The sequence below is a fragment of the Amaranthus tricolor genome, chromosome 16 (genome assembly GCF_026212465.1).
Source record: "Amaranthus tricolor cultivar Red isolate AtriRed21 chromosome 16, ASM2621246v1, whole genome shotgun sequence".
Taxonomy (NCBI): Eukaryota; Viridiplantae; Streptophyta; class Magnoliopsida; order Caryophyllales; family Amaranthaceae; genus Amaranthus; species Amaranthus tricolor.
Genome location: NC_080062.1, coordinates 6,432,602 through 6,447,112, shown reverse-complemented (window position 1 = coordinate 6,447,112; position 14,511 = coordinate 6,432,602). Strand labels below are relative to the sequence as shown.

At 30.5% G+C, this 14,511-nt stretch overlaps 1 protein-coding gene across 1 annotated transcript; it reads right to left on the bottom strand.

Annotated features, from left to right (window-relative positions):
* Positions 1–10,366: 10,366 nt before the first annotated feature.
* On the bottom strand, positions 10,367–12,548 carry LOC130803220 (adenine/guanine permease AZG1). Its single transcript, XM_057667388.1, has one exon. It carries the CDS (start codon positions 12,451–12,453, stop codon positions 10,699–10,701), a length of 1,755 nt encoding a protein of 584 aa, XP_057523371.1. The 5' UTR covers positions 12,454–12,548; the 3' UTR covers positions 10,367–10,698.
* Between the last annotated feature and the right edge of the window lie 1,963 nt (positions 12,549–14,511).

Below are 14,511 nucleotides of genomic sequence, written 5' to 3'. Positions count from 1 at the left end.
AAAAGGAAAAAATTCACATGTTGACCCTGAGGTTTTTACTTTTCTACCAATGTTTTTTTTTTTTGAATCCGCATGGTTACCTTCCAACGTTTCCATGTGGTAGGCAAAATATTAAGTTTTTGGTTGAATTAAGTATTTATTTCGACTAAATTTCGAAATATATGGTCAATTATGATGGTCATGATATTTTTTTCAATTGTTTTTTTGAAAAGAATGTCATCACGTTGGATAAAAATAGTGTAAAGTTAACAAAAAAAAAAACTTTCCTTTCGCCTACTAAGTGGAAAAATCGAAAGATCAAGATCACCACGTGGGTTTAAAAAAAGGTTTGTCTACCACATGAAAAAGCCGAAAATTTAGAATTAGCATATAAAATTTTCATTAAAAAATATTTTTAAAAATAATAAAATTTAAATTCACATTTATACAGAAAGCTATTTTTTAAATAGTTTTAATTAATCCAATTATAATTATCTCACGGGTCCTCAATAGTGAAAATAATAATCCTAGTATGATTACTGGATAAAAAGATCTAAGCTTTTCAGTTTGGTTTTTCCTTGTTCACTTTTTCCAACCTTTTTGTGTATTTAGTGATCCAAAACAGTCACCAGACTCACAGGAATGGACCTTATTTGATAGGTTGGTTCATATTGGTTAGTGGTTACTTATGCTTCTTTCATATCAATCTTGCAAGAGAAGGCTAATTTTTGTTGTATGAACTTGGATGAACGAGGCATTTGACAATTTGGGTGGTGAGGTTTAGGAATGGCATAGGTCGGATTCTGTACAAAGTCTTCTGATAATTAGCGATGTGCATGGATTGGATTTAGGTCAGATCCAATTAGGTTCGAAGACGTAGATTCTATTTTTTTTGATCACATGCAGATTCGTATAGGCTCGAAAACTTGAATCTAGACCCAGACCCTTATATCTAACAATCCAGAATTTGAATCTGAGTCAAACTTATTTTTGTCTAAAATAACTTTAAAAAATATACTATGCAATTTACGTCTAATTGAATAAAATTATATAAAAATTTTCAACTAATAAGATTTTTCTAATATTTTCCACTAAATGAGCAATCATGTATTTGAAGTTTACAACATTCAAGTACTTAAAATAAAATATTCATCAAGTCGTCTAACTTTTAAAGTGCAAATACAACGATAATATTTGAAATTATATAAATTGACAAAGTTTCAAATTAAGCAATGTTCCAAAATATAACAAAAGTTCAATTAAAAGAAACAAATACACATAATTGTTTTATCTGTAGATCGCTCAACCGAGCGAGCCTCTGTTTTGGTCGAGCGAATCTTCTGATGCTCCTAGGATGCTTTCTTTGACTCTTCAAGTGCTTGGGGCTGTTTTATTATCATTTATTCATAGCTTTTATATATTTAATGTTGCTTAGTATGATCTCCCTTATGAATAGAGAGCTCATTTGTTCATCCAAATATATTAAACACAACCCCTAAGCCAAACACATAGCTTTTGTTTTATCTCTTACTCAATTGTAATACTTCATTTGTAAGAGTGTTTTACTCCATTAAAATACAAACAAGCAACTACACACCACGGAGGACATAGCTATTATTGGGTGAACCTCCTTAAATCATTGTGTTATTTTGCAATTTTTATTTTCGTCAAATATTTGTTAATTCATTGAAATCGTTATCGGTCATCAAAGTACTTCGCATCGTTTCGATCCTAGCAATTAGAGTCATACACATTACCTATTCTTAGTCGAGTTTTCTACACTTTGATTTTACTCCGAATCAAAGATTCAAAAATCCAGTAAGAATTATGTAGACTCCTTTATGATGAAAGTTAAAAATATCAAAATCATGCATATTGTTTATCTTATTCCCTTTTATTCTAATTAAATATTTTATTTGATAATGCATCAATTTTAAAAAAGAGAACCACATAAAATAATTGGGTAAGAGAAAAATTACGGGGAAATAATACATATGAATAATTAGATCCCATGAGAACATAAATAAAAAATAAAAGATTGTCAAATAAGGAAAATAAACATTTGGTTAGAATAGGAGTAGTAGTATATATTGCTTTATACATAACTTGGATATTTCATCTTGAAATAATTGCCAAAATCGATACGATGCTAAGAACTTTGATGAACGATAATGATAACAATGAATTAAACAAATGTTTAATAATGTAAGACTTGCAAAGAGACATAAAGATTTAAGGAGATTCACCTAATGATGGCTATGTCCTCCGTCGTGTGTAGTTTTTTGTTTATATTATATCAAAGGAGTATAAAACACTCTTACAAGTGAATTATTACAATTGAGTAAGAGATAAAATCAAAAGGCTATGTGTTTGGCTTAGGGGTGGTGTTTGATGATATTTTTTTTGAGTGTATGAGAGCTCTCTATTTATAGGAAAAATCACACTAAGTGACATTATGTACATTAAAACTATGATTAAATGATAATGAAACATCCCTAAGTACTTGAAGAGTCAAAAACAGCATCCTAGGAGCATCAGAGACTTCGCTCGACCAAAACAGGGGCTTGCTCAGTCGAGCGGGCTACAGGAAGTTTCTGGTTGCATTCTGTCTGCTCGCTCGACCCACCCTGGAGCTCGCTCGGTCGAGCGGCACTTCAGAGAGCTTCTGACAACATTGCTCGACTTGCATAGTAGAGCATCTTGATAAAGCTTTGCACTTCTTCATTAAGTCCCATAACTTTTATGATTAACTCACACTTCATTACCTCATTAATTCATACTTTTAATCATCATCATAAACCACAATCATCAAGACTCAACTTAATACACCCACATTAACACACTTATTGAATTTCCATTCAAAAGTCACACATGAATGCATCAAATCTGTTTTGAATACATCTAGTTTATCGTGTTCCTTGCAGCGACCATAAATCTAGTGTTTCACTATATACGCACGAAAATACACGAGAGTACACAATTAGTGTTCATGAAGTTCAAATAAGTGTTCTAAATATTTGAGTTTCGAAAATGAGTTTGTTTGGTAGATAGAGCGTTCTTAAATAAAGAAAGTTTTTTTTTTTTGACTAACATATTAGCCGAAAATTGGTAGAAAAATAATCGAAAATTTTTTCAAACTTTTTTTGTCATTTTGGATGAAATTTAGAAAAAATGCTTTCCGACTATTTTTCTTATATATTTAGAAATTTCCTTATATTTTATGGCTAATGTGTTAGTCGGAATTTTTGAGTAACTTTCCTATTGTACTATGTCAGGCAGAAATTCCAAATGATTTCTGAAATACTGACTGTATTTCTTCTGACTGTAAAAGAGTCAAAAATTAGTTAGTATAAGTTTATATCGAATGGTTTTTAACTACTTTGGGTAGTTGATATAGAGATTTTTTATAGTGTAAGTGTTTGAATATTCAATCGCGATTGAAGCTTGATGTTGAACGTAGATAAAGATTTTCAAATGTTCCATCGTATACCCGCAAAATGAACAAATTTTACTGATCCACAAGATGGCACTCAGAAAAGCCCTTTTAATGTTTAAGTATTCCATTTAATTTTTGTATTGTACTCTTGCTTTACCTATTATTTTAGTTTGTCCCACTAAATTTATCTCATTATACTTTAGTTTAGACATAACTTCACTTATAATACCCCGATAAAATCTACAATTTATTTCTCTATTCTACTTCAAAACCTATTATCATTACCCCACTAAAAAAATATTGTTTCGTCTATAATACCCCTAAAGAAATTTACACTATTCCTTATGTAATTGAGGAGTAACGAATGCAAAGAAATAGAGGAAGTAGTTAGTTTTAATCATTTGTAAATCAAAAAGTGAAAAAGTTTTATTGCATATTTGCATAAAAATATCCTAGATTAGTTTACACTATTCCTTAATGTAACCCTTAAAATATCACAAAGTTGATTATCAATAATTGCTAAACAATCAAGCATAAAGTAGAAAATAAAGGATATAATACAAATATATATATAAATTATTGAAGTTTAAAAATAAAAGCTAATGTGGGTAATAGTTGGACACACATATATATATGTGGGTACCAAATAACATGTCCAAGTAATCAATAATGTTGGGACAACAAGTTGCCTAGAATATGTTCTCTCCTTTCTCTCTTTTAACTTAATGTGTCCCTTTAATTCTAATTCTAATTCTAATTCTAATTCTAATTCTATTCCCTAGCTTAGGATCATATATAATGTATATGTGCACCTAATTTGTATTTATTATACAAACATATATAATATGATTGTCCTTTTCTTGCTTTCTCATCAATAAGATTATATTAACTTACTTGGATATAGTGTTATTAGACTAATAAAATGAGAGGACAACTGCAATGACTCTTTTCTTCATATTCATTTTTATCTAAAATTTTTATTATTATCGTTTATCAAACACCTATAAATAATGAAATCTGATAATACACATCCTTACTTATGCGAAGTGGCAAAGCAACCATTTATGTTTTTAACTCGTCACTCTTTAGTAATTTATAATTTATAATATATAATATAATATATAAGGGATGATTAAGAAAGTATAAAATATCAAGTAAAAATAATTTGTGAAATTAGTAGAAATGATATTTGATGTTCCAGTCTTCATGTAAGCTATAAATTTAATATTATGTGATAAATTTATACAACCATTATTCAACTATAATTATTATGAAAGCATATCAAATGTTTGATTCTCTTATCTTAATTTCCGACTTCGCCCCTACTTATGAGGGCGCATTTCTAAAATTGTCCTCATATCCTTATAAAAAAGGTAAAAGACACTCTTAGTATCCCGCATAAAGTAAAATTTGGGTGGAGGTATATTTTTTCGTAAAAGATGCGGACAAGCCATATATGTTCCCCCTCAAAAAGAGAGTAAAAAGAATACACGCAGTCAAAAAACCTCGCAGCTGATACCTACACCTAATAAAAATTAAATTTCAAACCTTCTACTCAACATAAAAATCTCCATCCATATCCAATTAAATTTACACATCACGACAATGCATGTCTTATAACCACCACTTTCCATTCCATAACCAACAATTATAACGAGAAGAAAAGTAACTAACTAGTTAAGAAGAGTATGTTAGCTTTAAAGTCCACTACCTGCCTATTCTATTATCATGATAAGTTATACACAATTACCAATTAATCCATAATCATATCATAATCCATAAAGCATACATAAAATGTAGTTTTTTGGGGGGTTTAATTTTATGAATAATAAACAAGTAGCCGTAGTATATTGATCCCACTACTCACTTTGTTTCATATTATTTAATTTATTACATATTTAATATGTTAATTAAAATTGTAAGAGCTGTTTGGTCAAATAATTAATATAAAAAACAATATGAAATGAAGGGGTAATATTATATTTTAAACATTCATTATTGATTAATAAAAAATTATAGGTAATAAAGAAACACAATAATTAGAGATGTATATTTGGAAATCAGAATCTGGGAAGGTAAATGTACTTATAGGCCAAGTGCCAACTGCAAATTAGCAAAAGTAAATGCATTGTGCTTTAGTATCTTCATGGCAAACTACGTGTCGGAAGGCTCTTCATGAAATTGATTCTTTTATCAATGATTATGGATTCTAATTCAAGGGGAGTAATTAATAAAAACATAATTAATTAGGATTAATAGGTACAATTAGCTACGAATATAGCTACAAGATATATCCACTAGAGAAGCAATAGTACGTAAATAAAAAGAGTCCTAAGATTCACATCTTATCTTAGTTGCAGAGCACATATAGCTTTTTTAGATTATTGGTATTAATTGAACTTAGTTCTTTGATTCTCTCAATCTACTATGTAATCAGTGTTACATATATGAAACACAAGAAAATTTGGATTAACCTACTACAAAAGGTTAGAATAAAGGACTTTGATCGAGGGCTAGAAAGATCAAAGATGATTTGGAGGAGGGTACGAATTGAAAGCATATGAAAATTTTAGATTTACATGTCGAGACAGTAGAAAATAAAAATATAAATAGAAAAATAGAATTCATGTGAAAAATTTAGATACACATGTTGAACTTCAAAAAGGTCGGTTATATGCAACTACCTTACCCTTGTAAGTTATAAGACAAAAAAAATTGTTTCAGATTGACTTTTGAAATCAAACGTCATGTGCAAATTTATATAAATAAGAAGTACACATGATTTGATGAACCATTTTACTTTAGTCCATCAAAATTCGAAACCAAAAACTATACTCCCTCTATCCTCTTTGATTTGCATCAAAGAGAAAATATGTAAATTTTAAGAAAGTTGTAATATGTGAAGAAAGAGAATGAATTGTATGGATGAAATTTTTAATTAACAACATCTCACATGCACCGGTAAATCTAGCATGAAGATGAATCTAATTAACAAGATTTCACATGCATTGGTGAATCTAGCGCAATATCACTGATATCAGTTGAAATCACTTAAATCCAAAGAAAAATTAAACGTTACATGTAAATATTGGCCTTAGATGAGTTGGTTAATCTATTGCATATATACCACACATGTGATCAGGGATCAAAACTCAATATAGGTACATTTTATTTAAATTGACATCACTTATTTTTTTCTTGATCCGTCACTGTTCACATGAATATATTTTATCTTTAATTTATCTTTCAAAAATCTTTTCTAAATTTTTCTCTAATTTTAAAGTTAAAAATTCTAAATTGGACAAACATAAAAGAACGGAGTATATTTTTAAGTAAAATTTTATAACTAAATTAATGAAATTAATGAAGGATAATGCTATTAAGAAAGGTGAGGATTAGGGTAGTGTGTCTCAGTATCATAACTTCTCTTTAGTGGAAAGCAATTGTACATATACTTTTGGATAAGCAAAATGGTTGATGGATTGGTTTGTTAAATTGAAAATGCTACTTAATTACTAATTAATGTAAATATTATTTTAGATGTTTCTTGAAAAGTAAATATAATGTATTTTTTTTCTTTTATTTTTATATATACCATTTGCTCTTGGCTCATAAGTACAAGATATATTAGTTAGGGATTGGAGTGCCACATTAAACTCCAGCGAGGAGCTATGTGTTTGTAAAGGTCGGATATGATATATTTATCATTTTTTTATTCTTATTTAGACATTGTAATTCTTTTTTTAATATCATTCACACAATTTAAATAATTTATTATTTTTATTTTATAATTTTTGTGCAAAATTCGTTTGTTTCGACTTAAAGGAAGGATGGGACTAAAGGAGTAAATAAAGGATTTGATGGGTACCTATAAAAAGATCCCAAATCGTACTATAGTCATGGCCCTTTGCTTTCTTTGTAAATGCAAAGGATATATATATGTAAGGAGTGAATAAAGATTAGCTGAGGTTGGTGAATAATTTAATAAAATTGAATATATTGCAGGAAATTAATTTAATTGAGAAGGTCCATAAAAGTTGTATAGGATAAGAAACATGTGATTGCTCTATTATAAATACTATTACTCCATTCTTAGTCCCCTATCCCTATGACATCTTTTATTTTATCAAATTATATGTCTATGTTTGGTATACTACTTCATGCCCTCCTTTTCTTTATGTTACACCCTTTTTAATCATATTAACAAATTATAATTAATGTTATAATCATCTTATTGCTTATTATCCAATAATATATGAAAATAAGTCTAAATCATCAAAATCATTAATTACGAAGAAAAAAATATGAAAAAGTACATTCGTTGCACCTATATAGATTTTAAATAAAGTGAGTAGAAATATCAAAAAATAAAAAATTCTTTTACTTATAGAAAATGGAGTTGTGAATATCTCACATTTAAATGATTAGTTTTTAAAAATATCATCATTCTTTTATTATATAAAAAATTAAATCTTTATATTATTTTTTTTAAAGACTTCAAAATCATTTTACCTTTAGAATATAAAAAATATTCATTTAAAAATCATAAATAGCCATTTTAAGATTATAAGTAATTATTTTAAAACATATTAAATTATTAATTTAATATAAATGGTTTTACGTAAAATCGTCCAATTTGAGAGTTTGCGAATTAATTTAGCTTTACCATACAAACCCGTACATAAGAAAGTTTAATACATGAGGCCCAAATGTGGGTTTCTATGTCTTTATATTGTCGAATAGTGTGGAGAAATTGGACAAAACATTGCATGGTGTACATTTTGTTTTTTAGTAATTGTCAAGTACTTTATTTTTTGGATAATTGTTGTAGGATTCGAAGACTCCATTCATATTCAACAAAATCAATAAGTCAAAAGGATTCATTTTTGTATGATTATTACAAACTTTTTCTCATAATTATGAGAAGTGTTTTATATAATAAAATTTTTTTTACTGATTTAATCTACTTAATTATATTCGCAAAAAAATTATAAAACTCTACTTGTAATGTGCCTCCAATTGCAAAGATTGAGCAATCAAACGTCAATCATGGATCAAGTTAAGATTTGCGATTGTTTTATTGTTATTACATCAACATACAATTCTCACATGGTATCAACGTGGCATTTATAGGTGTAGCATATCAATAATATTATCTTCTTATGCGTCATTTTAAGACTATAAATTTTAATCGAATGCACATATATAAAAATAATGAATAAAAATAGTATACGCATAACAAACTAAAATATATAGTAACCACTAGAACTCATGCACCAAATTGAAAAAGGTTCAAATTAATTGTTTTCACATGATATGTATGCCTCCACACCTAGATTCAAATGCCAATTATATGCATCATACAAAAACTAGAAGCTTACTTTCCGAAGTTAAAAAGTAGAGTATCCACTATTTCAAGTGTGAAGTACACAATGCAATAAGTACCAAGATATTTTGTTAGCAAAAATGGCCACACACCCACATATAAAGACATATCATAGTCCTCACTTATATGTATGGCAATTATGTCAAATTCTCTATTCTAACTTCCAAGTTCCCACTCCCTATGGCAAGGATAAAGTTTAGTGGAGCTAAAGGTGACCAATGAGGGATAATATTTGTCATTTTATTTTCAATCTATTTGCTAATAGTATTATATAATATGATTCTTAATTTGTAGTTACATTATCATCGTATCTAGTGTATCCCGCCTATAGAAACTATAATTAGGGTTTTGGATGAAAGAAAGGCAACAATCCATACTCATAAAGGAGAATGTACTCAAAGAATCTATCAGCTCGAGAAAGATCATCAAATTTATTTTTTATCGTCTTCATATAGAAGATATATAGTTAAGGTTGCAAAAAGTAGACTTCTAGTATGATCATTTCATAATGATTTGTATGATTTCAACTGACTACTCACATTTCTACTTTTTAATATATGATCATTTTATATTAACACTTTGTTAATTAAATTTTCAGAAGTAGTAAACTCTATTAAAAATTAAAGATAATAATGTCTCGCCAACTATATATATACTAAATTTAATATTTTCTAAGAATGATCCACTTTCTTTTCTTTCTTTTCTTTCTTTTTCTTACGATAAGAAGTCCCGCTTAAGATGTTCAATGATTTGAAACTTAAGATGAAGTGAAATTGTATTCTCTTCACTTTCATGGGGTTTTCTCACTTTTTAAGGCATCAAATTGGTCATGAGAATCTCATAATACTCTCAACTTGAAAGTGGAGATGCTCATAGGTCATATCAACCTCATACCTTATCAAGATAGTAGAATTTGGAAACTCAAGCTAAAAATTTAATGTATATAGAAAATTCATGACCAATACACGTTTTGTAATACTATACTACACGCTCTTATCCAATACTTCACCTAATAATCATAAATGTAAGTTTAGATTATTTTCATGATTTCGTCATCTCATTTTCGGGTCAAGCTATCTTCAGGTCGAGTTGTTTTTTTATTTTAGTTGTTTAAAACGTTTCAAGTGGTCTTGAGTTTTTTAAAAATATTTTTTACTACTAAATTTTATTACAAAATAAATTTTAAAACTCAAATATAAAAACTAACGAGAGATATAGTAGATCCCAACCAAAAAATAATGATGCAGATTTGAAAAATTGAAAAAAGAAATTAGAAAAAAGGTCAAAACGATTAGGTTTGGATTTAACCTAAAATTTTTCTACTTTTGATGGGTCGGGCCAGTTAGGTTTCGAGTTATGACTCATCGATTTTCAATTGGACTTCGACCCAATTTTGTGTCGAATCAAAAATTAACATGTCTACTTATATTAAACATTTTAAATATTGCACACTCCAAAGATAATTTATAAATCAACAAGGAAATTAAAGTAAAGGAACAAGAACAAGAAACCACAAAATCATCATACTCAAGTGAATCATGAAACTAAACTCTAGGGAATAAATAAAACAAGCTAAAAAGAGAATATACCATTAAAAAAGTTTCCAACCTTTACTTTTATATGACTAAACATTTGTACATCAATATGAATCTAATTCATCACCAATCCCCTTAATCCTTTTCACCCATTCCTTCAACAAAAAATCAAAATTACCTAATAAATAAAATAACCAAAATTCAATTCAAATAAAAAATTCAATTTTGTCCTATATTAAAAAGTAATAACTACTAATATTAGCAATTACTTCCTCCATTCTATTCTACGTGCCACTAGTAGTCATATTTTCTCAGACAATATGTCAATTAAGTGCGAATATTTCATAATGAATGAAGTAATACTATACATCAAGTGGTCTAATACTTCCATCAACTTTACTATCACCATGATTACTATTACTACTACCTCCATTAATCTCAATTCCACCATTTGTCAACTTTTCTTGAACAAATCCAAATTTAGTTAATAAAACCCTAATCCAATCCCAAAGATGTAATACAATATATGTCCCAATTCCTCCAATTAACCCATAAGCAATTGAATAAGTAAAAGGTGTCAAAATTAGTGTCACAAATGCAGGAATTGCTTCTCTCATATCATCCCAATTAATATCAACCACTGATTTCATCATCAAAACACCCACCAAAATCAATGGCGGTCCGACTGCCCAAGCTGGTATTGACGCTAATAATGGCGTAAAGAAAAGTGCCAAGAAAAAATAAAAACCTGCCGTTAACGCCGTTATCCCTGTTCTCCCACCTTCACGTATTCCCGTTGACGATTCTAGAAAAACAGTTACCGGTGACGTTCCTAGAAGTGATCCTATAATGATCGAAAAAGCGTCGCTCATAAACGCCGGATATTGGCCTTCGAAATCTCCGTTTTCGTCCATAAAGCCAGCGAATCTAGCCATAGATGAAAGTGTCCCTGTTGTATCCAAAATATCGACGTAAAAAAATGTGATTAGTGCAACCCAAAAGGGTCCTTTACCGAACCCCTTAAAACTAAGGGCACCGGCAGTTTTTTTGATAGTGTGAACATCAACAACCTGTTTAAAGTACCGAAACGCAGCGTTTCCGGCTTCAGTGTCGGGAAACACCGTGACTTGGGTGTTCCGAAACCAGGACACGGCGGTGACGAAAACGATGCCGTATATCATTGCTCCTTTAATGTTTTTAACAAGGCAATATGCAATGATTACAAAACCGACGATTCCTAACCATAATGTTGGACTTTCCATACGGTGGTTTAAGCAGTATATATCGTCGGAAATTGTTCCGCCGGGAAGGAGTGAAACGGTACCGTTTAGAAATGTTTGAATTGGAGCGAGTGAAACTCGGGATGAACTCGGACACCCACCGAGTGATAACAGAGTTGATCCACTGTAACCAACTAATCCGATTCCTTGACTGTTTTGTAGCCCGATAAATGCGAGGAATAACCCGATTCCTGCCCCGGAAGAGATTCGGATAGGTTTAGGTACAAACTTAGCGAATTTTGCCCGAATTCCAACAGCAGAAATCATGAAAAATATTATTCCTTCGATCAAAACAGCAGTAAGAGCAGTTTCGTACGAGATATTACCCGACCCGTGAAAACCAACGACGGTATAAGCGAAGTAAGCGTTAGACCCCATTCCCGGAGCCAACGCTAAAGGTAAATTAGCGAATATACCCATGACAAAACACCCGATTATGGAGGATGCTATGGTGGCTACGATCAGATCTTTTCGGATCGTCGTTAAGCAAGAATTATACCCGGGATTAACCGGGTCAAATTTACAGGTTTCGTCAGGGATTATGACATGACGGGTGGGGCCCGAACAGTTTGAGGTAGGGAAATTTGGGTCGGAGCAGAGTGGAATACAATCTGAAACAGAGCATGGCCCGCCTGAATCGGCTAAAATGGAAGCGTTAACTGCTAAGATGTAAGCCATGGTAAGGAAAGTGGCGGTTCCGGCGCGGAGTTCGGTAGTGAAAGTTGTTTTACGTTGCGTGAGTTTAAAGCGTTTTCCGACCCGGCTGGTTGCGATGAAGGTGTTTAGACGGGTTATTGGGGTGGGTTTTTGTGACGGGTTTGGGTCTTCGGTGTCCATGATTGATGGAAGACGGCTGGAATGTGGAGCAATTTTGGAGTAGGAGAAAGGAAAGCAGAGAAGGGAGAGTAATAAATGGGCAGAGGAGCGAGAAGAATAAGGATTCTGTTGTATAAAATTGATTTTATAAAAAAAAATTAATATTTTAAAAATAATTATCGTAATTATTTAGAGAGATGTTATATCTTCTTTTGTTATTAAATAAAGGAAAGACTATTTCTAATTGGGTTGAATTATTATATATTTTTTAAAATAGTATAAGTAGATATTAAAAATGATGTAAGTAAACATTTAAGATATTGAAAATGGACATCAAGGATACAGTAGGTAAGCATTAAGGATAATGTAAGTAGACATTAAGAATACGATAAGTAGACATAATCATTAATGGGCTGGGTTTGAGATACGTCTTTCAAAAAGACAGTTTCTTAAGAGACTAGTATATTTCTACTTTAAAAAAAAGATATATACAACCTAATAAGCAAGAATCTTGTATTTTATTTATGTAATTTAATGTTACTTTGCTTTAGAAATATAAGAATTTAATTATACTTAATTAATTTAGCATTTATTTTTCCTAGAAAAGTTAAAATAATTATATAAAATATTAATTGTTTTTCAATTTATAGATTAGATTCTCTTGAAAAGTTAAAATTATCGATAATAAAGAGAACTTGTTAATTTTTATGTACAACCTTAAAGGTTGTATATATTAGGGGTGTTCAAAAATATCTGTATCCGAAAACCCGCTTTCCGATTTTTAAAAGCGAATAAATTACCCGGTTTCCAAAATTCGGATAAACCGGGTCGGGTACCCGGTTTTAAAACCGGGTATTCGGGTCGGATACGGATCGCGAATTTTGGAAAACCGGGTATCCGGTTTGTAATTTTTTTTTTTTAAATAATTTTTTGTAAAAAAGTAAAAACCCTTCTTCTTCACGCCTATCCCGTCATTCACTGATTTCAACTTCATTCTTGCTTGAGTGCTTCAGTTCTTCTTCTTCATTTTTCTTCATGCCATCATCTTCTTCAATTTTCATCTTCACTCATTTTTCCCCAAATCACAATCCAATCAAAATCAAAAACCCTAAAAATTAAACTCAAAATCAATTTCTGAAATCTAGATCTAGATCTAGATTTCAGTTCCATCTTCTTCTTCAAGCAGTAGATCCAATGACATAGCTTCTTTAACGGCATAGTAGATCCAATAAGTTGATCTAAAGGAATAAAAAAAGGCCAAGGACTCTTATAACTACCATTAGAATCCAAAACTCTAGCTTTCTCAATCGTGTATTTCTTCTTCGAAGTATCGATCTGATTCTTACACTGAACATCCTCCTGCCATTGTTTTTGACGCAGATTTCCACGATTAAGCTCGATATAGCGTTGTTCCCATGCTTCGATGAGAGTAGAAGTAGCATCGTCGCTCCAACAATCTTCTCTCGTCAGAGCAGGTCTAGAAGAAATCATCGCCAACGAAGGAGTCGAAGAAGAATCTGGATTTTCCGCCATTGATGAGATGAAACAAAGGAAAAACCTGAAGGTCGGCTTAAATTGTGGCTATGGAGGCGAACAGAGAAAAATCAGAGGAGAGAGAGAGAGTAGAGATTGAAGAACATCGAGAAAATGGGAAAAGAGGAGAAAAGAAATAGTTCTGAGTAATTTTTTTAAAAGAAAGAGGAGAAAGGAAATTAAGAAGAAAGGAGAAAAAGTGAAAAACTGTTAAAGAAAAAAGAAAAAAAAAAAAAAACTATTTTTTTAAAAAATCGGGTATCTGGTTTCCGACCCGGTTTAAACCGGGTCGGATCCGGAACAAAATTTTAAGTATCCGGAAAATCGGGTACCCGGTTTTTCGGAACCGGGTCGACCCGGTATCCGATTTTGAACACCCCTAGTATATATCATTACCCAAAAATATATCTTAATTAATTATAGAAAATTCAATTTTGTTTTAGTTGAAGAGCAAATAAAACATTTTTGTAAAATGTTATGTGTTCGATTCTTGGCTAATCCAATCTCTTCCTTCGATCTATCTATGATAAAAAAAAAAAAAGGAAA